Source organism: Odontomachus brunneus, unplaced genomic scaffold, assembly GCF_010583005.1.
Source record: "Odontomachus brunneus isolate Ranch 3 - 2012 unplaced genomic scaffold, Obru_v1 Obru_scaffold_119, whole genome shotgun sequence".
Lineage (NCBI taxonomy): Eukaryota > Metazoa > Arthropoda > Insecta > Hymenoptera > Formicidae > Odontomachus > Odontomachus brunneus.
This window is the reverse complement of record NW_022639569.1, coordinates 992,853-1,020,282: the sequence shown is the minus strand read 5'-3', so window position 1 is coordinate 1,020,282 and position 27,430 is coordinate 992,853. Positions and strand designations below refer to the sequence as shown.

The 27,430-nt window shown below is 44.3% G+C and overlaps 1 protein-coding gene across 7 annotated transcripts in view; it reads right to left on the bottom strand.

Moving 5' to 3' along the window:
• LOC116849590 (teneurin-m) overlaps positions 1–27,430 on the bottom strand; it is a 967,489-nt gene that overhangs the window by 50,257 nt on the left and 889,802 nt on the right. The window contains exon 1 of one of the 7 annotated variants that reach the window (XM_032826904.1): positions 17,659–19,776. The exons of the other annotated variants lie outside the window; for them this stretch is intronic. Coding sequence (XP_032682795.1) covers positions 17,659–17,764 — 106 coding nt within the window. The 5' untranslated portion in view covers positions 17,765–19,776. Of the gene's footprint in view, positions 1–17,658; positions 19,777–27,430 lie in introns of those variants that run through there. 7 annotated transcript variants of the gene reach the window in all.

Genomic DNA, 27,430 nt, shown 5'->3' with positions numbered 1-27,430 from the left:
ATATTTGCTGAAATTGGATATTTATTAAAAAGCACAATTACAGAAAATGAATAAAGAAAACAACTAATAATTCTAATAATTGTCACATTTTGTAGACAATTTTCACTATGACCAAAACTATTTGTTTGAGTGAACAGTTTCGGCGGTCGATTTCTTTCTCGTTGCGCCTCCGATCGCAAAGTTACGCGCGAGAGATATGTCCGTTTGAAAAGTTAATCGCGACGAGCACCTACGGTCGAATGCAATGGCGAAGCGCAATTTCGAAGTTCGCGCGGCAACAAAAGTCGCTCGTAAAATTGCTGTAATTTGGCAGCGAAGAAAGGCGTTCGGACTGAGACACCCGCTGACACCCGCAGACTCGCCATTCCCATCGGCGAACTTTTGCGGCCGAGAGTCGGCGGGCTTGTACCTCGCCCACGTGTCCAGGTTGCCGGTCGTTATCCTCGATCGATGATCGTATTCCGACGATCACGTAGGCGATTCCGCTGAGTGTAGACGTCATAATATTCGCGCGAGGTGCCGCGTCTCCTCGAGCCTCGCGCGGCTCCGATAGCGTGGAGCTGCGTACGAGATCCGCTTTGCGTGTGCATGCGTTACACGCATTACACGCCGCGGATAAATCGCCTCGCCGGATCGAGAGGGCCTCGCCGATCTGAGAGACGCGTGGGTGGACACGGATCGGCGATCGTCGCGAATCGGTACGCTTAGTCGTAAGAGCGAGTCGAGCATTATCGTCGTTTCTACGTGTGAGTGGTCGCGGAGGCAGAGAAGTATCGCCGATACCGGTCTCTTGATCCCGAACTCGGGAGAATCGCGCCATCAAATGGCAACGCGAGGCTTTATTGGGCCGATTCGAGATGCTGGTTTACCTTCATTTGCAAATCAAGAGGATAAGTGCAGATAACAAGAGCGATTCAGTTTACATATGTGTCAAGTAACTTTTTGAAAAACAGACAAAATGTGTGGTCCACGTTACACGGTTTTGAGCATCCAAATGCATTTCTCCTGGAAAGTCTTGTTATCGATACTTAACGTATCTGCAAAGTACTAATACACCGAACTTTGTGATAAGGAACCACGTTTTTTCCTGTTTTTTGAAAAAGTCGTCTTAACACTAGACGGTCATTTAGGGAACAACGGTAATTTTGATTCCTTGCGATTCTAACATCTTAAAACTTTCTCTGTGTTCCTCATTATTCGTATCAATAACTTGTAAATATTTTAAAAATGTGATTAAAAAAGTCACAAGATATTTTTTTCTCTAAACCATGAAAAACAGAAATAACGACAACAAGGAGACCTTAAAAAAGTCAAAATGACTCCATCGAACACTCTAGTGTTAAGGAGGTCCCAGCACTATTCTCTAGTGAACGACTGTTTTATTGATAAGATTGTTTAAAATGAAAAACTAATTTTGCAATAACATTAGCGAGGTAAAATTTATAAATATCTCGATATGTAATCGTCCATATTTTGAAAGTTACCAAATATTTTAAATACGATGAAATAAAATATGTTGTAAAACATTTGATATTAATATCAATTGCAAAAGCAGAAATTTAAGTATGAAATGTCATCGTTATTGCATTTAATAAATGATGAATTAAATGATTTCAATTAATTTAAACTCTCTAGCAAATTTTCTGAACCAACTCGCTTGTCAATAGATTAAAAGGAAGAAAATTGACCATGTTTGACTTCCTGAACGATCGCGAAGAACTTCAGTGCTATCTACATTTTTTTAAAATTACGTATAAATTTTTTATCTTTATTTTTCTCGAAAAACGTACATCACATGTGGGCTGGACCATTCTTGCACGACTGCACCTCACTGAACGGTCTTTTAATTGAATTCGTTGAAATCAATCGTCAATCGAACGGCCCCTGATTGAATTTATTGAAATCAATTGTTAATTAAGCGTTCTCTGATTGAATTGACTCGCATTAATCGTCAATTAAACATGATAATTAATTAAAAAAAGTACTTAATCACTCGTAACCCTGATTCGATTAACTTTCGTATCATGTACACGTTACAGATTTATCTTGTATTCAATCAATCAAACGTCAGAACCTCGCCTTTACGCCTTCGCGAGCTAATGCATCGATCTCGACTAAGGCTCGCGTTTCTATCACGTCAAATTCACGGCCGTCCCTCGCCAAGGAAGTGATCCTCTGCAGGAGGATCGCGCGATCTCGGTACGATTAAATACGTAACGCGGAATGCGGAGCTCGTGCTACGTGTAATTACTTTTCACCTCCGTTACGATACTACCGTGCAAATGGCCCGAGTGATCTGTCAAAGTTAAAAGGGAAATATCAGGAACATTTATTCACTTCCTAGATGTCGCAAGCGCTCGTCACGGCGGCGGGCAGCGCTTTCCCCGTCACCCGCGTTGCATAATTCCGCGATAACATCGGTCATCGCGGCTAACCGATGTAACGCGCCGGCGGACAATCCGCGCGTAATTAATTAGTACCAACAGCCGTGGGTGTAAACGTATCCTGGCAGCACCTACAGCCACATTCCAGGCTATCGTTTAACCGGCAGGCCGGGCGGCAGACACGACTCTTAGCGCAGCTACCTGGAAGTTTTGCGTAATCGAGCGACGCACGGGAACCGGCACTCGAGGTGAAGCCGCGCGCGTCGGCGCTACGGACGGCCATTTATTAACCGGCCGTTTAATAGAGCCCCGCTATAATGTTTTACGTTTACCGTAATAGTGCCAGCCGTAAAGCTCGCTGCTAACGATCGGTCGTGTATCTCGCGCAGATCGACGAGCATACCCGCGTTACGTTCGCCGGCTCTTTACGATCGGGCGACACGAGCAATTGGAGATCTACGATCTGTACACGGGTTAGCGGATCTCTCGGCGATGGGAAAAGAAAACGGCTTAACGTGGTGAGGGGAGAGGCGAAGAGAAGGACAGAGGGAGAAAGAGAACAGAGAGAGAAAGAACGAGCGTGGGATTAATTAGTAAGGAGCGCGGATGCACGCGGGCGTTATAAGGGGATATGCTGAAGTAAATGACGAACTTCAAAACTGTTTTGCGTGATAATGCAATTAATTTGCTTTAATTAATACCTTGAAATCTACGTGGTTATTCGCAAAATGATAAAGGGCTTTTTTGTTGTAACAGTATACATCTACAACTCTATAATATTTAGAGAAAGAAATAAGAACTCGCAAACGAAGATATCAATCAAAAAATAGGAAAAAGGGGCAGTTCGAGTTCAAGCACAGGACTAATAGTGCTATGTACCATATGGATAAAACCTTCCTTGTGTTAGGAAATCGTATAATATTTATTGAACATGAATAATCAATATAAAATAATCATACGTTTCGGCTCAAACATGAACCCTCTTCAGTGATAATAAATATTACACGATTTCCTAACACAAGGAAGGTTTTACCCATATGGTACATAGCACTATTAGTCCTGTGCTTGAACTCTATAATAATTATAGCGAATATCGCAAAACGTTATAGGACTTTTGTGTTCACCTCGATCCGTCCTGCACCCTCACGAGAGATTGTAAAATCGAACTGGGACACCCTGTATAAGATCTACAACCTACGATGTACAAGAAATACGGGAAGGACAGTATGTTCGTATTTAGTGACGATCGCCGCTGATCGACGATTATCGACATTTTTGGAGTTCGTCATCCATCTCAGCATCCCCTTAAAGTGGTCCAGTCGCCGCGGCGAGACGTTCACGCCGTGCACCTCCCCGACGACATCGATATCCGTTGATCAGCGCAATTAACAGTCGATAGGAATCGACGACGATCGTCGTCCGGATCGTCTGATCGCTTTTGCCCCGTTGTGCACCCTATCAGGCCCTACGATCTACGCTCTCTACGAGATCCTACGATCTCCGGCTATCTCGCGCGCTCTTCGCGGTGATATAGGATCCGAGAACGCGGTCCGACTATTAATTACAGGCCGCGGAGGAGGCGAAGTCGTTAGTACACCTACGTAAAGAAAGGAGTGATTTAGGACGCGCCGATTCACCACCACCATTACTACTACCACCCTCCGACGCCTCTTGCTTCGCCACCTCTTCCTCCTTCTTCTCCTTCTGCCCTTCGACCCCGCCAGGTCTCTCCGGGAAACTTTCGAATCCGGATTTCTCGCGGCGCGCACGTACCTAATGAATAGGGCCGCGTTCATAGGAGGCGCCGATAGGTCGATAGATTTCGCCGGAACGACCCGGGATGTCTGCCAACGACGTCCGCAAACGATATCCGTAACGTCCACGCCGCGCCGGATTTACTCCGACGCGAAATTGCGTCGCGGAGTTGCGCGGCCGGGTTTTCCTCCGCGCCGTGTGTGGGATTGAATAAATAAAAAGTGAAAACCCGCCATCCTTTCTGATATTTGAAAAAAATGTACGGGGTGTCTCGTTTCATTTGCACATATCAGATATCTCAAAAGCGAGATATTGTGAACGCAGTTTTGTTGGTGCGGGTAATTAAATTTTTAACGGGAGGATAACAATGTGTCTGACAATATAGACGCACCTGCCGAATATTTACGAACGCAAGTCCGAAAAAATATTCGGCACATGCGTTTGCGAGTAAGAGTGTTGGAGTGAAATTGTCAACAATTGAGAGATATTTTTCATCCAGATACTTTTTTAGTACAAGATACGAAATATCTCTGTTTACTCTTCGACAGTCTGAATTAAATATTTCAATACGCAGAATGACGAGAGAAATCGAATGTGGTAAAAAGAAAACGTATCCGCAGCATTAATCCCTGAAACCATACAACTTTTGTTTGACACACGTTTTCTTTATAATGTCTTGTTCTCCAGATATTTGAGAGGTGCAGTGCAAATAAGGCACCCTGTACATGATGTATTTGCAGAATTGTACTCCCGGTAGTACTTCCGCAGGGGTGATGCGCGTTGATTTTAATGTCACATATACAGAGGAATCAATAATCGTAAATTGCAGTTTAATATACCGGGCGGCGGCTCTTTGTGCATCACTTACGCGCGAAATGAATTCAACTCACCCCATTACGTAAGATCTCTTAGAGGCGGTTGACTCGTTCCCTCTTACATACACACGTGCGAGGTAGTCGGAGGAAATCGTAAAAATGTTTATCGGCTCTCTACTCCGGAATTTCACATGCGGCAGAGGCTCGAGATCGGCGCGATAACTGTGCATCGTGCAAGCCGCGGGGAATTTATTGCCGGCGTACGCGCGACGTTTGTACTACCCCCTTATGATTTTCCCGATCCCCACGTCGCCATTCCTCCTCCGTAATCGCGCGAGAGGAAATGATTTCTTTAGAGAAATACGACGGCACACACGGCTCTCTCGGGTCGGTTAAGGCACGGGGCCGAAATAAATCCGCAAAGCCGAGGTTAAAATCGATGCCGTGCGGCCGTTTGGCGAGGATGGAGCGAAAAGAGAAAGAGGGGTGGAGAGAGAGAGAGAGAGAGGGAGAACAGGAGAGGAAAGCTCCAGCTCGCGTTGCAGGGAGGAAAGAGGGAAGGAAGGAAGCGCGAGAGATGGAGGGGCGGCAAGAGGCAGAGAACGAGAGGCGGCAGGATCCGGGAGGGTGGCGGACGATGTGGGCGAAGGGGGTTCCTGCGTTTGGCAGATCGTGGATATTGGAAGGAGGCCCGACGGAGAGGAGGTCGTGGAAGACGATCTCGGGTCGTCGTTCGTCCCCAGGACCGGCCCGTCCTTATGTCGCGCCGAGAGACTTGAACCTCCCGAACTTTTGCTCGAGCAATCACATCTCCCGTAGCAGCCCGTCGAATGGATGCTTCGGCGTTGCGCTATTAATAAGAGTCGCGATTTTGTTAAGTCAGAAACATACTATCCAGTGTCAGAATGTATGCGTCAGATTATGAAGAGGAAGGAGAAGGAGGAGGAAAGTACTCGCTTCATCAGGCGGATGTGTCCTTCGCTTTTTTCTGCTGTTATTTTCACGTGTGATCTCAACGCTTTGAAGTGATTCATTTGCGATATCCTGCGTGGAAATGTAACATTTGAATTGTCGCAGATTTAATCTCCCTCTAAATGTCCCATCTGCTTAACTCAAGACGGCACGAATCGGTACATGAGATGTAACGGTGGCTACATCAATTTTCCAATCAGATGAATAGGCGATTCGTTCTTCACTCATTCGCGTGGGATATAATAAGTGCAAAAATATTTGCGCGCGAATTAACAGCGTGTATGTTTGTTTTCGAGCAAGTAGAACGCTCGTGTTCTCAAAGGGAATGGCTTTAAATAAGATTCTGCGACAAAATTCTGTCGCGCGAGGCACGGGGACGGTGCGCTCTTGTACCAATGGGATACCAATTTCACGACCAAAAGTGTCGAGTTCGTCTCGTACCGAGGAAACCACTAAATTAGTTGCCCAGTGGTCGAGGCACTCTAGGAATACCAAAGTTGCAAGTTTGCGATGCAGGATAGCTTCATGGGGTGCAAGATTGCTCAATTTCGAGTACGGCATCCGCTGAGGCGTATGTATTAAAGTTTGGCCGGGCACGGTACGATGCGTTTTACGGTTCGGTCGAAATGACTTCCTCGACTACTCGAGGAAAATAGCAGCTTCGTCGATCCCGTTGAAACAAGATGCGAGGTAAGCAAACAGACACAGTGCAGAACTTGTGCGTATTGTGTTTGTATTTTGCTCGTGTGCATGTGTGTTTGCTAAGACATAAATATAGAACATATGTTGTATCATATATCCATTGTTTGTGTCTCGGATGATTCCAAGATCAACTGGATGAAGATAAGATAAAAATTTAGTTCAGATAAGATGGAGATGATTTTGTCTTCAATTCATCCAGGTGAAGGATGATACGATTAGCGCGACATATATCTAAATAATTTTTAGAAAAAATGTTTTATAAGACTTCATAAAAATTTGGAAAAAGAATTATACAATTAACAGTTCTCGTAATTTTTGTTTCAATTTTTTGCTTCCCAAAAATAAAAGTTTTTCAGATGTTTTATCTGATAAACTTCCAAGCTCTTACTTAAAAGCATTGATTGGCTACCGTGTTGTGTCTTGATGTGCAGTAAATGTACAGAAGTCATAACTGGCACTTCAAATTAGTCGAACCCTAGTTATTTCTGCTAATGATTTATGATTAGTTCTATCTTTTTCTAGAGTACACTCGGGTGCATCGAAATCTTCACTTATAGAGAGTTCTGATAAAGTGCAGATAAGCACAGTGTCTCTTCTACTCTCTTCACTCATAAATAAATGATCGAAATACACAGACCCAGATACATCATTAAATTTGATTCCATTTCTTTGTCTAGATAATTTTATTCAAATACCCCGACAAATACTGCATATATTATATTTATGAGTATTACGCATATATAGCGTGGAAGAGTCTCTCGTTGTGTTATTATCATTAATATTACGAATTTAATCTTGTAAATAGTTATCCATTATCGATGTCTACGCTGTAAAATAATGCACGCGCGGAATGCTAATTTATACTTCTTTTTCGGCGCAGATAGGGCGTATCTCTCTCTCTCTCTCTCTCTCTCTCTCTCTCTCTCTCTCTCTCTCCCTCTCTCGTATGAATTCCGCGGACATTTTCATTTTCATAAATTGAGGAAATAGATATCAGCTTGGTCGGCGTATAAATTCCGCGAGGTTCTTCATTTTCATAAATCGAGATTTTCCAGTGGTTTACGCTCTGTATATACTTGAGCACGAAATAAAGGGAAATCATTTTTGTGAATGTCGTATAACTAATGAAGGTTTTCACGATCTTCCCATTAGACCACCGAACTAATCCCTCCTTTTAGAACTTTTATAATGAGAAAGCACAGAACTTATATTAGTACAGAACTATTCACCTTAAAATCCTTGATTGAAATTTTAATTTGCATAATTGAACTCTTTATTGCAATAGTTCTTATATATAAAAAAAAATATCATTCTACTGCTAAGAGCAATTTACTTTCTTTCTGTCAAGTAATGATTATATTCAACAAAGAATAGAATTCAAGAAAGAATTTTCTTTTCATAATAGTTTCATAATAGTTATACTCGTCACAGATTTGAAAAAAAAACTCATTATCATATATTCAGAAGAAGAACTTATTTTTTTTATCAGAATTTTATAAACTTTTCTCGAGGAAAATGTTGTTTCGATTATATGCGGTAAATCGAACTCTTGTTTCAATTTATATAAATTTAATATTTTTGTACGTATTTTCAATGAATTTAAACTCATGATGATTTTTTAATGCATTTTCAACAAATTTAACTCATGATAAACTTATGATAAATTTGCGGATATATAAACTTAGGATATACTCGAAACAAATAATACTCACTTCATTGTAATATGCATTTTTCTGTGAGTAGTTCATTTCATTTTCGGCCCAAAAAAACGACGTGCGTTGTTGATTTTGGAAAAAACAACGTTATAGTTCGCACCATGTCCTATTTTTTTGAAATAAAAAAAATCAGAGTTGCAGAGAGAGAGAGAGAGAGAGAGAGAGAGAGAGAGAGAGAGAGAGAGAGAGAGACAGACAGATCGAGATCTCCGTCAAGGCCGGGAAACTCGAGTTCGCGTGTCGCGCAACAGCAAGAAGCCGCGAGATTACTCAATTTCGCGTCCACAGCGGCTGCATCGAACTTTGCGGTCGTCTTACGATGGAGGACCGAGGAGAGAGCGGCTGCTCTTCGTCCACCTGACGATAATGACACCGGCGGCGGATCGACTCTATCGATCCGAGTACGGTAATTGCTTGGGCCGCGCGCGCCCTCATCCTTCCTTCCTTCCTTCCTGCCTGCCTTCCTCGCCGGGTTTCTTGGATCTCTCACGCACCCAGGGGTAAGGCGCCCCGGCGCGCGCCTTCATCCCCGCGAACTTTGGCGGCAATTAGACTGCGTGGAGGCATAGACCGGACGTCTCACAGAGCGACGTGTAGTAGACGGAGCCATCGATAAGCGCGCACGTGCCTCTCCTAACGAGGAGGAATCGAAGCTGCCGTCGGCGTAGTGCTCGCCCTGGCGTCGCTCTGGATCATTTCTTCCCTTTGCCTCGGCTAGGTGGGAGCAGGCGACGCGGGCTGAAGAGGGAGAGACCCGCATGCACCTTACACCACCGTGCACGCTTGTTATTACGAGACGTTAATCTCGACGGAGCAGCCTGCCGCGTAATTCAAGAAGGCCGGCCCCGTCATATAGGTATTTTAGCGCTCGAGGCGGTAATAGGCGCGCGTTCGCTCCGGGAAGGTTATTACAAAGATTCCCACTTCCCCTCCCGCCTCTCTCTTCCTCTTGCACGCTCTCTCTCTCTCTCTCTCTCTCTCTCTCTCTCTCTCTCGTATGTCGGTAATTCTGGACATCGTGTTCAACGACTTAATACACGTCGGAAGATCAGTGCGATTATAATATAATATTACGGTTAGACGTGCGCGCGCGTGAAGTTCTGCCGTTAACGGGAGGTTTATTGTACGTGTGCGTGTTCAAAGGCTGTTATTAATTTGTTGTTTTGGATTGTTCGAGAGGAACGGCAGGATTTTTAAATGGAAGGCACACTTCTAATTGGGCACCGACGTTTCTTTCGACTTCAGATCGGAATACACGTATCGTATACTTTAAAGGTGCAAGTTATTTTTGGGGGTCAAGAAAAGTGACAATTTATTTAAAGAAAACTATCGAGTGAACGACGTTTGAATATGTCTGAATTTTATATATGCAATTGAGTAATATACTTATACTTAAAAAAATATCTATTTTTATTTTTTATGCGGAAATAACGTTACAGTATCTGTTGCGTGCAGTTTTTGTGCATCTTCCTAGCTTGGATGCGATATGCGTTTGCACGATAGTCAAAAAATGAAAGTGTTTCTCAGAAAATAGTGTAATTTTAGTCTCCTAGGCTTGAATTTTTTTCGTTTTATTTTTTATAAAATAAAACAAAAAAAAGTTTAACAAGAAATTTTTTCTACTTTTTTAAAACCAATTCAAAACAGAGAGAGAGAGAGTTCCAAAAATTGTTCGAAAATATAAAATATATAAAATTCAAACATTCATTTATTAGTTTTCCTTAAAGAAATTCCCGAATATTGCTGGCTTGATTTTCTTGGCTTAAAAAATAATTCGTCCTTTTGAATCGTTTCGTGTCCATGTATTGACGATATTAGGAACACACATTTGGGAAGAAATTCTTCCAAAATTATTTAAATATACCATGATTCCATAAATATACGACTGCTGAAAGACAATTACAAAAGCTTAATTCGGATTTAAAAGTGCCAATTTTCCTATTAAAATGCCATTTTTCCTGTCCATAACATCGGTTGTAAATCAATTCGGTTAAAAAGGATCGGTAAATTTCAATTTTATTCGGCAGTTGCGCGAAACACGTGAATCCCGAAGCACGACACGTTCCTGTCAACGTTCCTGTAAATCGCAGCGGGATGCACGCGTCTCGCATCTGCCCGTTTAGAATTCCCTCGGAAATCGCCGGATCGTCGATCGTTGATCGCGGGAGGGCGCGCGTAAACCTAGCGAGTTCAACCCCTCGCCCTCCTCCACCTCCTGCCAATCGCGACCGCTCAGGCTCGTTTTATTTCCGTTGGCGTTACGAAAGTTCGCGACGGCGGAACACACTGCAGTCGCGAAATCCGCGGTGTGCCGGAAACCGGAAGCGGCGTGGGCACGAGGGAGAGGTCGAGGCCGAGGGCGAGGAGGAGGAAGAGGAGGGGGCGGAAAGGGGGAGGACGGCACCCCCGTTGCCTGCCGCGTTTCGAGGGATCGTTACGGCGCATTCAGGAGCGCAGCGCGGACTGGTACACCCTCCCATCTCGGTTCGGCAGGGGAACCGAGTCGCCTCGAAACTTGAAAATAGTTAAAGTGAATAACTTTAATGTGCGTCGCACAGAAGCGTCGAGAGCGAATTGGTCACGTTCGGGACGCGCGGCAGCGAACGGCGGCGGATAGCAACCGCCGCGATTTCGCGTGGAAATTCTCATGGAACGTGTGTATGTGCGTGTGAAGTTGGGGGTGGAAGTGGAGCGCGCGCGCGTGTGTATGTGTGGGGTGGCGCGCGCGGAATTAATTAATTTCCTCCGTTTCTTCGCGACACGTCGTTACGTTCACTCTCGAGGATTGTATCCATCGGGATTTTTACCTGGCCCAACGAGAAAAATGGACCTCCGGGCTGCGCGAATCCGCTGCGCTCCGAGCGGCATGGTACACTTTCGCCAGGAAATTAGCATTCAGAGCGGCAGCGTCGAAAAGACGCAATTGCTTTAATCTTTTCAGCAGCGGCGCGACAACGATACGTCTTGGCGCGGCGCGTTACGCGGGACTCTGTCGCGAAGACTGGAAAGGTTGATTCTTCTTTGTCACAATTGCCGCATTTCTCCTCCTCTTGAGAATTCGATGTAATCTGATAAGAAAATCTGTCGCCGCGACAAACCATAATCACTGTGTCCTATACTGAAAGAAATTATCTGATAAAAAATTAACAAACGGATATTTCCGATCGAAATACCGATGAATTTTTATATCCGATCAGGATATCCGATTAAATTTAATAAAATATTTCCGATCATAATAGCATTTCATCAGATAAACTGATGAACAAATTATTAACCGATATTTCTCATCGAATGTTTCCTGATAAGATACAAAAATTTATCGGTATTTTGATCGGAAATATCCATTTGTTTAATTTCTTTCAATATATATATTCTGGGTTTCTATGATAAACACGTCGGGCGAAAGTGGCTATCACCCAGTCAGAGTAATGTCTCGATAATTTCTCGTTGACCTCGATTGTGCAGAAAAGTACACTCTACGTTAAAGTAAATGTTACTTGCTTCAAGTATTTCACAAGTTTATATAACCGCAGATCTGCGATGAGTTCTTTATGAGCACCAAATTTCCTCAAAATACACTCTGAATCTTAGCAAGTTTAACGTTTCAATCAGGAGTATGAAATTAAAGCGATAATTCGGTTTGCTGGCTACATGGAGTCGAGGTAACTATCTTTCCTATAAAGTTTTACAATATTCAGGCGAAGAGAACAGAGTAAATGGCAATGAGCCTCACTGAAACTTGAGTATATATTTTTAGGGCTGTTATCGAGAAAATATCGTTTGAAAACAATTATTACTCGAGAGAAGGAAAGTAAGCCGAGCAGTCGCTTTTTTCTCAGAATGACATATTTCGATGTGTAGTAATTGAGAAGTAGTAATTGAGAGGCCACCGTTCCCGATTTGGATCGGAACAAACGTTCCAAATAAACGTCCGCGAATATCTCGGAAAGATGTTCGATAAGCTAAGTCTGATTGTGGGGGCAGGGAGGAGAGGGGAATCGATTTTACGATTTTACGTCCCGACGTCGTCGCGTTCGCACCTGGCGGAGTCGATCAAGCTCGAAGGTGAAACGCAGCGGCGCAAGACGGAGAGCGCGCAACTCGAAGAGACATTTTTGTCGGCATCGCGTCTCTGGTTCTCTAGCCCTACAAGGTGCTAACTAAACCCGTTTCATTCAATTACCGGCGATCGCGCAGCAGCTGCGCGCCGCAACGAGTACCAGCAGCTTCGACGATAGCGGCAAGGACGACCACGGCAACGACGTCGGCGGGAACGACGAGAGGACCGACGAGGACGACAACCACGACGACGACGGCGGCGTGGTGTTCGACCACACGATGTCTTATTATGTAAATTTAATGACATCGCCGATGCGATGCATGCGCGTTTGCAGTATCTCTTCCCCCTCCCTCCACCTCTCTCTCTCTCTCTTCTCCCGTCTCTCACATACGGATATATGCGAGCACGCGTTCGCGAGCGCACGTACCTTAAGGTTTCCACCCGGGAACACCTGATAAACCGCGCGACATTTGGAAATGTCAGAGTGATAAATACGGCTCCTGCGTGGTAATGCAACCGCTCCCCTGCTCGCCAGCCCCTCCGCGCGCGTGTGTGTCACCCTCTCTCTGTCTTTCTCTTTCTCTCTCTTTCGTTCGTTCGCTCTTGTACTTCCGCAGCTTTTCCCTGAGCCACCGTCTTCGCCCTCCACTCCCGGTGAAAGTGTTGCGCCCGCGGGCGATCGATTCCCGCCGGGGATGGAGGTTTTATCGCGCTTGGAACGCTATCGCGAAGTCGAACGAGTCTGTGGCGGATCTTCGCGAGACGGCAGCCCTCCGTCACGCGAAATAGAGATACTAAGTCACGGTCTGGCCAATGCGCCATTTTTCGGTAAGGCCGTGTCGATCGACCGAGCCTGCACGGGAATTAACGGAATTTTAGCTCGGGTATTATTGCTCAGGCAGCTATATTGTCGACGCTTCAATGCTGCGGCTGATTTCTTGGTGAAAATCGATTCTTCAATTGATTAACTATAGACACGAAACAACGAGGACATTGAGAACTCAAATTTTTAAGCTGAAGGAGTAACTAGAATTTTGATTTGCTGAAATATGAAAGACGCGATTCAAGAGCAACCTCGATTTCTCGAAGAAAAATCGACTTTTCCGCGAATTGGTATCGCACCTAATTAAAACCTAATTAAAAGGAAAAATGTTCGCCTCAGCTTTGTCTTGTTTGACCACATTTCAAGTTAAATGGTTAGCTTAAAGTTAAATTACAAGTTTCCAATCCCGGAAAGTCAGCATTTGTTTCTGCATAAAACAGTGTTTTACGAAATTGCGAACGATTAAGTCGCATAAAATAAGCGTTTGAAAAAAGAATTACACAATGGTTGGATTGTGACGTTGCTTAATGAAAAAGAGAGCAAGAATTCGTCATTATTTATCGCTAATAATTATCGAGATTGATCGTAATAGCTGCAGCACGTCAACGCGTCAATTTAATCGTACTCAAGCCTCGAGGAAAGGCAATTTTGCACATGGAGAAATTCAAAGTATCGAGTGTAATATCGAGTGAGGGAACGACAGTAAGAAGAAACGCCACGCTGCAGCGGTCCGGTTTTTCAGCAACGATAATTATGTCGGTTTTTCCGTTCACTTCCCTGGAAAATCTTAATGGAAATGTCGTGCTTGCGTAATGGAGTTTAAAACGGAATTTCGCTCAACGACTGCACTGTGTCTCAATGAAATAAAACAAGTTTCTATTTTCGACTGCGCGCTTGGTGCCCGCAACTTTCTCACATCGTACGACGTAGCGTATCGCAAAAAGATTACAAACGATGCTCTTGCCAGTCCTGGACGGACGTATCTAGTTATCTTAAAAAAATAGGGATGCAATCTCTTTGTTGAATTTGACGAATGACTCGAACAGTCGGCACAGATAGACATAGACGAACTTTTTCTAATCAGACCTCTTCTAAGATGCTTCATAAAAAGTGGTTACAGTGGCAGATTCGTAGAGGAGCAAAAAATGGGACTGCTACCCTTTGCTGGACTTGGAGAATTTTACACGTTTCGAGACGTATAAATTAAAAATAATTAGACAGTCGTCACGGGCAAATATAACGAACTGTTTTAAATCGGGGCTCTTCTAAGATGCTTCAGAAAAAGTAGTTACAGTGGCAGACTCGCAAAGGAACAAAAAATGCGACTGCTACCCTTTGTTGGATTTCGCGCGTTCTGAAACGTGTAAATCGAAAATAACTGGAAAAGTCGTCACGGAAAAGTATAGCGAATCGTTTTCAATAAGAGCTGTTCTAAGATATCAGAAAAAGGTGGTTATATTTGGTGGAGTGTCGAGGAACAAGAAATGGGAATGCTACCCCTTTGTCGGATTTGTAGAATTTCACACGTTCTGAAGCGTATGAAATAAAAATGACTCCAAAGTCGTCGCAGGCAGGTACAAACAAACTGTTTTTAAAGAGACCTGTTCTAAGATGTTAGAAAAAAGGGAATATATCGGCGAATTTGTTAAGGAACAGACAATGGGAATGCTACCCCTTTTGCTGGATGGCCTTTTGGAGAATTTCGTCCGTTTTAAAACGCGTAAATTAACGCGTAAAAACGCATCTTTGCACTCGGATGTCCCTTCACAGAGGAGACATCGTAAATGTAGCAAAGATGTCTCCAAATGCAAAGGGTTAAGAATGACTCGGATAGTCAGCACGGATAGAACTCCTTTTAATGGCTTGGGCTATTGTAAGGAAACTTTCAGAAAACACGGTTACTTTGACGAATTTACAATATGAACCTCGAAGGCCTCGTGGTATAAGTCATTCAGCAGGAAGTGCAGACGGATACAAGGTTCGCTCCCTCGCATGACATTAAGTAATTCGAAACACCCCCGTGGAGTCATTATTTTATAGCTCTTTGTGTCTTTTTATTTTTTGCGGTGGCAAACGAGGTATGTGCGAGCTGTGTCGGAGATTTCTTCCTTTTTTTTCCCCCGGCTCGAGTCAGGCGTCACGTTCGCATCGGTCATTAACGTTCGAAACGGCTGAAAACGCGGCGTTTCACGTTTTACGATTCAACGATCTATTCCCGGCTCTCGTCGGATAATATATGGCGCCCGATGGTCGGTCGATCCGATGGTAGCTAATGATACCGTGTAACCGACTGGTTTTTCCCTCTCGTCGCATAGTTAAGGGGCGCATAATGGAAAATTTCATTTGCATACACTGCTCGAGCAGTTGCACGCGCGAAAAATTTCCCGCGCGTCACGCCTTGGACACGTCGCGACTTGACAAATAGGGCCCGCGTGATAATGCAGTCGCGTGACGCCACCCCCTCCGAGGGATGCTTTCGTCTTGCTGCTTTTTTCCATCGCCGCGGGGAAACGCTGCCGCGGGACAATCGATTTGCGCCCAAAATAGAAGCTTTATCACACGACAGGCGTAGGAGTAGTCGGATCGCGTGGCTCGGGCATCCTTAATTATTATTTGCCGGGGAATGAGGATCGGGCCATTAGGCCGCGCCGCCGGCGGTGTTCCGCGCGGGCGAAATCACCGCGGCAGTCACGATTCTCCGCGGAATTCGGCAGTCATTTGTTCTCTCGCGATATCCTTCAGATCGCCGTCGGCATTGAGCCGAACAGAGCCGGCTAATGCGAAACAGCACGGAACAACAGCACCTCGGAAAATAAATAAACGTCAATTTTAATCAAGGCATTAGTCACAGTGTTTTTCCGCGGAGAAGCCGAGTTATTGGGAACGCCACTCTATCAACGCCACTCCATTTCGCATTGTTAAATATTTAACTCCGATTCCCTTTGATTGATTGGCTATATTCTCTCCTACATTCATAGGAGAGCCGCCTTTTATTTTTGGCACGCTAGAGCGGAGGCGATATCCTGCGTTGGGCGCGTCCGTATCATCCGTGAGAGCGTTCGATGAGAGGATAAACCGTCCACCGACAGTTTACACGTCGATTCATCCGTAACAGAACGGCCGAGTATGTACATTAGACAAGTATTGTGGCTCGTTCGAAAAGTACATGGCCTACAGAGACAGCGCGAATTTAGTCAAATCCTTATTACTGTATTTCAGAACTAATCCTTATCAAGTTAAATATGACAGTGCACAGAGAGAATTTTATAGTAAGAATTATTAGGATTTTGTAGATTGAGGTATAAATAGACATTTTGTAATAATTCACTATTCTTTCATTTCATATGTACTACTTATAGGTTTTAGGAATTGAAATGTGCTATTAAAATATTTGCTACATTTCTAAATTTGCTAAAATGGATTTTGCTGGCAGTCTGTTCCTGAACTACTAGAAGCATAGTAAAATCGACAAGTATTTATATGAAAGAAAATTATTCTTTCTGTGTATAGAGCGGTCTGTCAACTAGTCTTTGTTTGACAGTGTGCCGGAATAAACTCTGTTAGCAATAGATCCTGGAGGTTGATAGTGTATCACAGAAGCTTGATGAAAGTGACAAATGTCCGCGAATCTACTGAAACATTTATAATTCCATTGGTCAACATTTAGTGAATCTGCTCACTTTTGGAATCTTCAACATGTTGTGTTAATACACACAATCAACTTGCGTTTGGTCACACCAGCAGAGACTGAACAGTTTCATCGTTTCTCTCAATCTTTTCGCATGATCTGCGTCACGATTTGAAGAACTTTTAGCACCGATCTATGACCGCTGATGAAACCTGAATCTCCCACTTCGTCCAAAAACAAAGAAATAGTCGAGAGAATAAACGCACACTCGAGGTGTTCGCTTTATGCACTGTCAAACAAAGACGAATCGACACATCATTTTGTACTGTCGAACTCAACTCAAGGATAGGTCTGAAATACGGTAATAAAGATTTAGTCAAATTCACGCTGCCTCTGTAGTAGGCTGTGTACTTCCTAAACGATCCATGTACCTCGTGCCAGCAGTGGCGCCAGCAGCAGAGTACAGTGTCGGATCAACTAATTGCTTGTTGCATTATCAGTGATCACATGCAATTTTCACGATGCACACACCGAAGTGCAACACTGACGCGCGACGTAACGCGAGATGAAACGCGTCGCATGGGAAGGCCGTAGAAAAGTGATCTCAACTGCACGCCGTTCACAATATTTGCGGGCCATAAACCGGCTCTTGAGCCGACGCGCCAAGCGACCGCGTCACAATCGAGACTCGAACGATAGAAAATCTCGTTCGTTCCGCGCTCGCGTGGCAACGCGAACTGCAAACTGATTTGCCGGCCGGTGGTGCGGCGTGAAGAATACAACGCGGAAAGAAATGCCACCCACCTCGACCACCACCGTAGCAATAAGTGTACTCGTTATAATCCATGGATGGCCTCTTGAGTAATCCCTCGCCCGGCACTAGATCCAATAACGCGGTAGGGTCGCACATTGAGGTGAACGTACACTCGTCTTTGACATCGACGCGAAACAAACGTGCGAGAACCCAGTCGAAGGAGCTGTTGGTTCAGTGCGGAGGGCACCGGGAAACGATCACGGGGTGGCACGATCACACGCACGCACGCACTCACGTCGTCGTCGTCGTCGTCTCGAATCACCCGAGACGACGAGAAGCGCACACCGAGCAAGGCGCGTGTTCGCCTTCGTATAAACGATCCTTCCGGTTTGTACTTCAAAGAGGCCCCTTGCGACGTCGACGGATGGATGGTGCACGCGCGCGCGCGAGCGCTTACGACAAAGCGCGCGAAACCCCGCGGTATCCCAAATTAAACTTCGCCGCGGGCGCGCGGTGCAGTTGAAATACGACCGAGACGAGAAAAGGATAGAGAGATGCTGCACGGCCCAGGAAAGGCACCCTCGCCGGCACCTGTTCCGCGACGTTCCCACCAGAAAAAACACGCTTGTTGTTCTTGGAGTAGCACAGGCCACCGATTAGTCGTGACTTAATTGTCGCGTGCCCGACATTCCGTTCTTTGCGGACACCACCGTGTCAATTCGCACCGGGTACTAATTTCACCGCACTTCACGACGCACGACACTTCACAAACACTCTCGCACCTGTAGTCACCAAATCGACGGAAGACGCTCGACGTCGCTCAACAACGATTTGTCTCGCTTGCTCGCGGCACGCATTCGCGCACCTCGACGATTCGCACCCTCACGTGGACCTCGAGATGTTCTCGCGCAGACCTCCGCGGAGACTTCTTTGGAACACACTCCGGCGGAAGTGCAGGTCTAATGTGTGCTGCCACTGTTTAAGCGCACTCGTTTATTAACACTTGTGCGCGGAGTCATCACAAGGAGCGCAACTCGTCACACAATGGAGATGAATAATAACCCGCTTGGTTTCGTGGCCTCGGCAGGATGGTCCGTGACCGATTGAAAGCGGAGCACAGCGTGGGACTCTCGGTAGGACGCTCCGAAAATTTTCGGAGCAACCACGAGGGTCCGGCGATTCGTTCCGCCGCGGGAGTCGTTGATTCGATCGATCGATATGTGCGCACCGCTGATCCTTTTCCCATTGACGATGTCCAGCAACGTCGGGAAAGCTCGCTCTCTCTCTCTCTCTCTTTCTCCTCTCCTGCGGAAGTCTCTCGGTCACGTCACTTCGCCGAAGGAGAGACCTCGCCGGTCGACGTCCTGTCGTGACGGTGTCAGCGGACGGATACGAAAATGTGTTCCAAGAAAAATGCAGGTGATCGCGACGGGGGTGGTACACGCGACCTGTTCACGCGATCCTCGGGAGTCGCCTCTTGATGCCGCGTACACGCTCGACACGCGTTCGAGCTCAGGACATCCGGAGCACCTCCGCCACAACTCTTTCCACTTGGTCACCGATCAGATACCGACGAACGGGGCCGACCTGTCGGGATCCACGCGACGCGACTCTCGTGGATCATCGACTCGAATGCGAGACAGATCCTTGTCGGCCAGGAAAGCGAGCCGCACGCTTGCGCGGTCGGTGACAGACTGAGGACAGAGGGGCAGCCGATGACTCCCGACACCGTGGAGGATGGTGGAGATGTCGGGGAGTGGTGGAAGTTGTACGAGTGGGGAGACAGGGGATTCTTCGGCGGCGGGGAGGGTTTGCGTAAGGGGCATTTCGGAGCAAGGGATGGAGAGGAGAGTCGAGGCCGAGGCGAGGGTGGGGGACCGTCGGGGGGACAACAGCCGGTCCTCGACGATCGCGGCACCCACTACTCCACTGATGCTGCACCGGATCTCGTCGAAAAGAAAACCCGCTCCCTTTCTCGCGCCGCCACCTCCTGGCCTCGTCCACGCTCTCTCACTCTCTTTAGGTTCTCACACCTCTCTTCCTGCCATCTCCACCGACCAGGAACGGACCCGCGCGAGAACTAACGAAACTTCAGTACCAGACTACCAGGGTACACGGAATAACGTGCTCTTGAGTGCTTCCAATAAGAGTTATTTAAAATTATTATGCAGCGCCTCCCGGTATATAAATAAAATTCATCAGACTGACCACAAAATTCCTCTACCATTTTGCAAGTAACCGCGTAAAATTTTGAATTATTAATCAATGGAGATTGGTGAATGATTGTTAGCTATGTTAGCTATGTTAGCTATGTTAACATGAATGATGATGACGCATGCTGTTGTGTGTTTATAGATTAGGTTAAATTGAACAGTTCTATGCCATTTTACAAGTACATAGATTGTTGAGTTTTTAATTAAAGAAGTGCATGGTTGTCCACGACATTTTGCATCAGAGACACTCTATATATAATTTGGATATTAACAGATGCGCCACGCATCTTTTTTACTTTTGTCCCAGTCGTTTCCACAACTTCTTCCTTAATAGTCTCTCCAGGTGTCCAGAGAGAGAGAGAGGAAGACGCAGGAAGCCAATTTTGTCCTCAGTTAACTCCAGCTAATGTTTATAATGTACAATGCAATATTAGAACATGTCTATCTTTAGTACACGTCCTTGTTGGAGGCCGCTAAAAATTATTAGTTTCAGGGTTCAAAGAGAGGAACCATCCATCCCTGCCGCCGGCCGCTTTATTGGAGCAACCGGTTTCAGGCGGCTGATGAACGATTAAAGTGTATCGCGAATATTAAACGCAGAAAGGGAAAGGGGGACCCAGTTGGGATAACGAGGTGTTGCGCCATTCGCACTCTGGATCTTCGCCCACGATCTTCGTTTATTATTGCTTCGGTGTGGGAGTGTACAGCAGATACCGAGGTTGATTAGCGTGGGCACGGCTTCGCGCGCGCGGATCGGAAATCGAAGAGTTTCTCTGATATATCGCACGTGCGGCCGATTGAAATGCAACAAGGCAGAAAAGGTGATTACAAGCTTCGTAATCGCAGTTATTGAGGCAATATGTCATCGTGTGCATAATATTATTCGGTTTATGCGTGTAGGTCTTGCATAGCAAGACATTATGCAAAGCGTGATCATTCACGGACGCAACTGAAGTCTTGGTCTTTCTTTGTGCAAAATGCGACGAGATAGGTGGGAAAACGCTCTTATACATGTAGATTAGGTCAAACTGAACAAAATTTCTCTGCTATCTCTTGCAAACAATTACGTAAAATTTTGAGTTGTTCACTAATGATTAAAGAAGATTGGCAAATAATCTCGCGCAATATCGTGCGAGGTGAGTACGATTTCTGTAGTATGCTTCTAGATGGCAGTATTAAGTCAAACTGAATGAAAAAATCTTGTACCACTTTGCAAATAACCATGATTGTTGAGTTGTTGAAGTAGATTGGTGACGATTACACGCAATCATTATCTGAATCATTATCATTATCTACTTGTAGTTGTATTTCTTCTTCGATTTTTTTTTTATTGACGTGAATTTCCGTATCTTTTTTCTCTCTTTAATAAATAAACATATAAATAAACGTTTATAAATAAACGTTATATAAATAAACGTTTTCTTTTTCTTCTTTGTCTGTCTCTCTTTCTCTATTTCTTCTTTCTTTCTTAACTCTGGTAAATGCCAAAAGAGACAAGGAATATAGTAGAGTCCAGATAAATCGGAGCATTATTTAAATTCTGATTTGAGCACGCTATATTAGGTTATCGATTTGCGCCGGGTAACATTTACCGTTACCCGGCGTACCTATCATCAAACGCTCGCCACATGGACGCACAGTCGATATCGCGTACTCTGAAATCGCGGGGAATTCAAGCTCTGCACGACAGAAAAGTATGGATCTGAAATCCATTCGGGACTAGAACGGCAAATAATTAATGTTATTGCCGGGTAACCTTAGAACAATATTTCTCTTGTAGCGCAACTTTGTGGTGCGTTTATATGCACAGCGCACGGAAGTTTTAATCACCCTCGCACCGCCTAAAACTGTCGGGAAACGAGGTAAAATACCGCATGCTGCAAACATTGTAATCGTAATATCATCCTCGCAGTCGCGTTACGTAAAATCTTGCCTTTCCTGCTCCCAGCCGCTACTTTTTGCATCTCCTCTCTCTCCCGCGTAATATTAAGAAACATAAACTATCTCCGATATTACATTTGTTCGAATAAACGTCGAGCGCCGGAGCTTTTCGTTGTTAATAAACTTTACATTCGCGCAGCAGCGTTATCCGCTTATGCAATTACTCGAATGCTTTTCGATCACCCTCAATTTGCGCCTGTTCCGCACCCTAAACAATATACGCAAATTACGATAACGACCGTCCCTGTGGGCATCGCGAGAGGAATGCAAAGGGATGCATTGTATGCAGCGTCGCTCTCTCTCTCTCTTTCTTTCTATGTCTTTCTCACTCAGTCACTTTCCCGCTCTTCCTCTTCTTTTCGCTTTCTCGTCGAATTCACAATAGAATGGAAAATTAAACTAAGTGTTTTCTCGAATGAGGGAAATCTTATCGGAGAGAGGCTGAGGAATTTATTATCAATACGAATTTTAAATTCCCCGCCCCCTTCCCGGCCATCACAATTAACGATAAATATACGAGAGAAGTCTGTTTGCATATTCGATCCTCTCTCATCAGTAGAAAATTAAAATTGCACGTGTACTTACAAAGCCTTGCGAGGGATTCCTCCGTATAATGGCGAGCCCGGTCGGGTGATAATGTTTATCGGGATAACAGGTTTTCATACAGCGGATCAGATAGCGGATTAATTGACGACGGCGCGTTTCCGCGAAATAAGCGAAAGATTGAAATTTCAATAGGCCGCTAACGAAAACACGCGCCCGCCGGGGAAATTCTTGTCGACGTGCGCGAAACGACTGCGAAAACACGTTGCGGATAACACCCGCGTATTCTTTCTTACACACACAGAAAGAGCGACTGCCTTAGTGTAACTGAATTTTCTGCTACCAGATGAAAAACTCGTACGAAAAGGAACATTCCTGCAGGAGGTTTCTACTCAGCCAATTAGTTATTTTAATCGAGTTTTAATGCAGTCGAATGTTGAGACAAATGTTTTCGGTCACAATAACAGAGATTACAAATAGAAAGATTCCTTCCTAGCCAGAAATTTTAATTACTGATTAGTTTGCTTCGTCAGTAACTGGACGGTAAAACTATTCGGCCAGTTTCTAATCAGTTTCTAACCAAATATTGTTTTGTACAAAATTCCACCAAATAGTTTTCATTATTTAATATACTGTAAAGTGTTATGTTACATTATTCAATATAAAAATAACATGAAATTTGTGTTTCAGAAGGTAGAGTCTTTTCACATGCAATGTATTCATTACTGAGTTGTAGCTTTATTTTCATAATTATCGTTTTTTTGCCTATTTTTTTACCAGTACTTGTCGAGCTTTTACTAGACTAGCTTTTAAGAACTCCCTAACTCAATCCAACTATTTTTTATTGCCTAGCTTTTGGCCAATAAGTGGCCAAGAAAAACTGGCCGGTATTTACCTGTCAAGTTTCTGAATAGTTAGCGTCTAATAAATTCTAGCGAGTAAAAACTGGCAAGTTTCTGACTAGTGGACATTTTTTCCTGAAAAGTCTTGGAGTATTATTCTTCGTCACAGTGAGTTTTTTGCCTGGTTCCCATTCAGTTGCCTGAACTGAAATTTCTTTTTCCGTATATTAGATTCCGCGCGCGCGCGCGCGCACAAAACCGGACGACGGTGAACGCACTCCGCTCGTTGCCGCAATTTTTAGCCGGCGGTGCAACTTCGTTGCACGGCGAATTAATGCTCGTGAGCGTGAGTTAACGAGTCAATGGGTGGCGTAACGAGACTTAAATGGACCAGGAAACGTGCGCGCGCGAGTGGGAAACTATTGACGGCGCGAAACAGCGGTGGTAGATATTGCGTCGTTCGCGGAAACGGGCAAGGAATGCGCGACGGAGGGTAGATAGGTGGGTGGAGGTAGGTAGGTAGGTAGGTAGATAGGTAGATAGGTAGGTAGGTTGGAGCGCAATGGGGAGCGTCGTGCCATCTCACGTTCAAATGTTTGCCGAGGGGAGTTCGAGAGATCGTCGACGACGTCGCGACGCGACGCGGCGACCGGTCGAAGACCGGCCGTTCGATTGTCGCCGGCACGGGTGCCGTTGGACTCGGCGATCCGTTCCATTATACGAAGTTTACCTCTTAGTGTCGGTCACGCGCGGTATTTTCATTGAAAAATCAACTGAAATAAATAAAATTACTTTATTGAAATTAATAAATTTATTTAAAAGTATAGGGAGAAAATTAATATTGCAATTTGTAATAAGTAACCTGCGTTTTTTAAAATATAGTTTTACAGTATTTTGATCGTACAATGAACAACACCGATATAATCAGAGTTATTTTGATTCGCACCCATTCTGTTGCTTTCAATTTTTTTATAAGAAAAAAAGCAATGTTTGTTCTTCTGTATGGGCCTTGTCTATCAGAGGGCGCCAAAATTAGAAGAAACATTCTCTAACCTATAACATATATTGAACAATAGTTCAAACAAAATATCTCGTCGAATAAATTCACCTTGGGTGATGCAAAATGATCTATCAATATATATTTACATATGTACATATATATATATATATATATATATATATATATATATATATAAATAATTGATCTATGACGCTCTCTATCTCATGAACTATGGTTCAGATTTTTTGTTTAAGCTCAGTGTTGTTTAATGCAGGTTAGAAGGGAACGTTTTTTTTAAACTGGCGTCTTCTAATGGGTACACTAAGAACCATACAGAAAAATGAATATTCCTATGTTTTTCTTATGAAAAACTGAAGGGAATAGAATAGATGCGAATCTATATCACTCTAGTCATGTGTTTATTGTGAAGGCTATTCGCTTGTTTTTGAAAATTACTCCCAGCATAACGATTTTTTCTTTTTTCTCTGACGAGACTTTATTTTAATTCTCAATTCAAACGAGAATTTCGTCTCATCTGCTTCTTCGTAGACGATGTATTGTTTAACTCGCAAAGAAAACTGTACGTAATACCGCGGCCAGGAACATCACGCAGAGAGGCAAAGTAGATATATACTTTTAATATACAATAGAAATTTGTTTCGTATATTTATCAAATTAATCGTGCGCGCGCACGCGCGAGCCATGTTGAAAAGTTGGACAATAGCCGTAGACCTTAACATAGAGCGGCTTTATATCCGGCAACATAAATTAAACCGCATTATATCTAAATTCTTCTTCTCCCTCCGTTCTCTTTCTCCTTTCCCTCTCCTCCCCACTTCTCCTCCTTGCCCCTCCGCGAACGTCCATTTAAATTCTCATTGTGCGAATTTGTCTTTAAATTTCGTCGCGAGGTTCGCGTTGTTATGAAAAAGAAAAATTTATTTAGCGGTCTCGGCTGGCGCACGAAATTCATTTTCCCTTTGCTCTTCTTCACGTGACTGCTCCCAATAATGAACGGTGTCTCGGAGTTTCCGGGTTTCGACTCTATCGTTTTACCGGGTTACCCGGATTCTCTCGGGTTCCGTTCGAAACAGCGCGAGCGTGACCTAATAGGTGGGTGCTTCTCCCGCGTTTTTTTATCGGTCTACGGCCGCACTCTCTCTCTCTCTCTCTCTCTCTCTCTCTCTATCTCTCTCATCGTTCGTCGTAGTTGCGCGTTCAACACTGGTTCGCGGCCAACGCTTCTACTGTACTTTATCCGGTCGGACAGTTTCGCGCTACGGTCCGACGTGCGATTAAGTTGTACCTATCGTGGCACGAAGTGGCCGGGATAGGGAAAGAGAAAGAGCAGCAGAAGGGGGAGAGAGAGGAAGAGAGAGAGGGGGGAGGAAGGGTGGAAGGACGAGCTCGTAGATAAAAACCTTTCCGCTCGCCCGTGTTTCGCGCTTAACCGGAGTCGAGATAATAAGAAGCCGAGTCGTGCGGTAAATTATGATGTTTCGAAGAAGCTACCTGCTGCTGCAGCACCGACCGTTCTGCTCGTTCTGGATCGTTAAAGCGGAGCACTCGGCGGACTCCCCTAATTTGCGTACCACTTGTGTGGTATTGAAGTTTGTAATTGTATTAATTGCAGGCGGAAGCGCGCGCACACGGCGGAAACATTATTGGGGAGCGATATTTGTTTTTATATATACAGTTCGCGAAGACCCTGTGTATACGGAGGAAATGCTGTGAGCAAAAATTGTGAAAAAATTTTTCCGATCTGGGACCGTAGAAAATTACGACCAAAATTAACCCTCTGCATTCGTATTTAAAATAAAACTCATATTTAAACGTAGTAAATTAAAAAACTTTCACTTTTACTCTTTATAAATACCACAAAGGAAGAAAGGTAGAGATTAAAAATAAATTATAATTATGCTTATGGTGCTTGTATATTTTTTGTATTAACGCGTTGAAATTTTTTTAATAAAAACACAGCTAAAAGTAGAAAATTTCTATTTGCTTAATTTTTTAGCTAATTTGCTGTAATTTAAGAGGCTTTAAAAGTGTTAGACACGTTTGATTTTCTGCTGCTAAATTATTATAATTATTTGAGTGTTTTTTTTTTGTATCGTGTACAGATAAATCGTCGAATTTACTATTTCTATGGTAATTTATTAATTTATTTTTCAATTAATACTCCGCGGGGGACAGGACTCCCCGGGGTGAAACACAATTTTCAAAGACTAAACGCCGTGTGCTCACTTCAATATTTTATGGCCGGAGAATCCTAGTCTTCCCTCCCCCCTTCCCATTCCCTTTCTGCTTGTCCTTTGCTGTGGGCCAAAGGACAATTATAAAGAAAAATGTAAATATAAAAATTATTATAATCATCGACCAACAATCGTATTTGCTGAAAACAACTGCAATTTCAATATAGTTTCACGAAATATCTTGTGAAAAGAAATATAATTTTAACATAATTTCTACTACATTATTTTTTCTCCGTGTAGTTCGGCGCGCAAAAGTTCGCCCTACTTTTGCATTCAGTTTGACACTGTGAAATTGCCAAACGCGAAAAGGATCAATCCGTACGTAACGGCGCACTGAGCGCGCACGGCCGTTTCACTCGAGAAACTAGACAATAATGGAACCACAAAATCATTGTTTAATGCGGAGATTCTGTAGCTTGATATTTATTCGGATGACCCAATTCCATCCTTTCTTCGTTACTTTGCTTCGCTACGATATTGAAATCCCGGTAGGAAAGCTTTCGGCCGTGAATGGTACTCGACACTCGCGGAAGATGGGGCTTTCCGTGATCCGAGTGCCGAGAGTGCTGCAGCGACCTTGTTTGCGGTCGGGAGAAACGAGAATGGTCTATGATACTTTCTGTCGTGCGCAACAAAACGATCCCGACTTTATATACATTGCAGAGCATCGCTGAGAAATATCCGCTGCACTTTAGAAAAAGGTCAAACTTAATAGATGCACAAAGTAATGCTGGCGCTTCTCGCGCGGCGCTGTAACAATTTTAGAACGGAAATGCGACGTCTCCCTCCGACGGTCAGGGAGAAAAGTAATGGAAGTAACGAGAGTTTTTATCATAAATTACTTTGTCGGAAATTTAACAAAGAAGGCAAAGGGAAGATCCTAATATTTGATCCTCCTCTCAGATAGCTTACTCGCGAGGCGTTCGAGTCTCTTTAATGTACTCACGGGCGTTCCCCCGTCTTTCGCGCGCGGTCTCGGCGATGAAGAAATTTCCCTCGAGTTGGGAAGAGAGAGAGGGAGGGGGGGG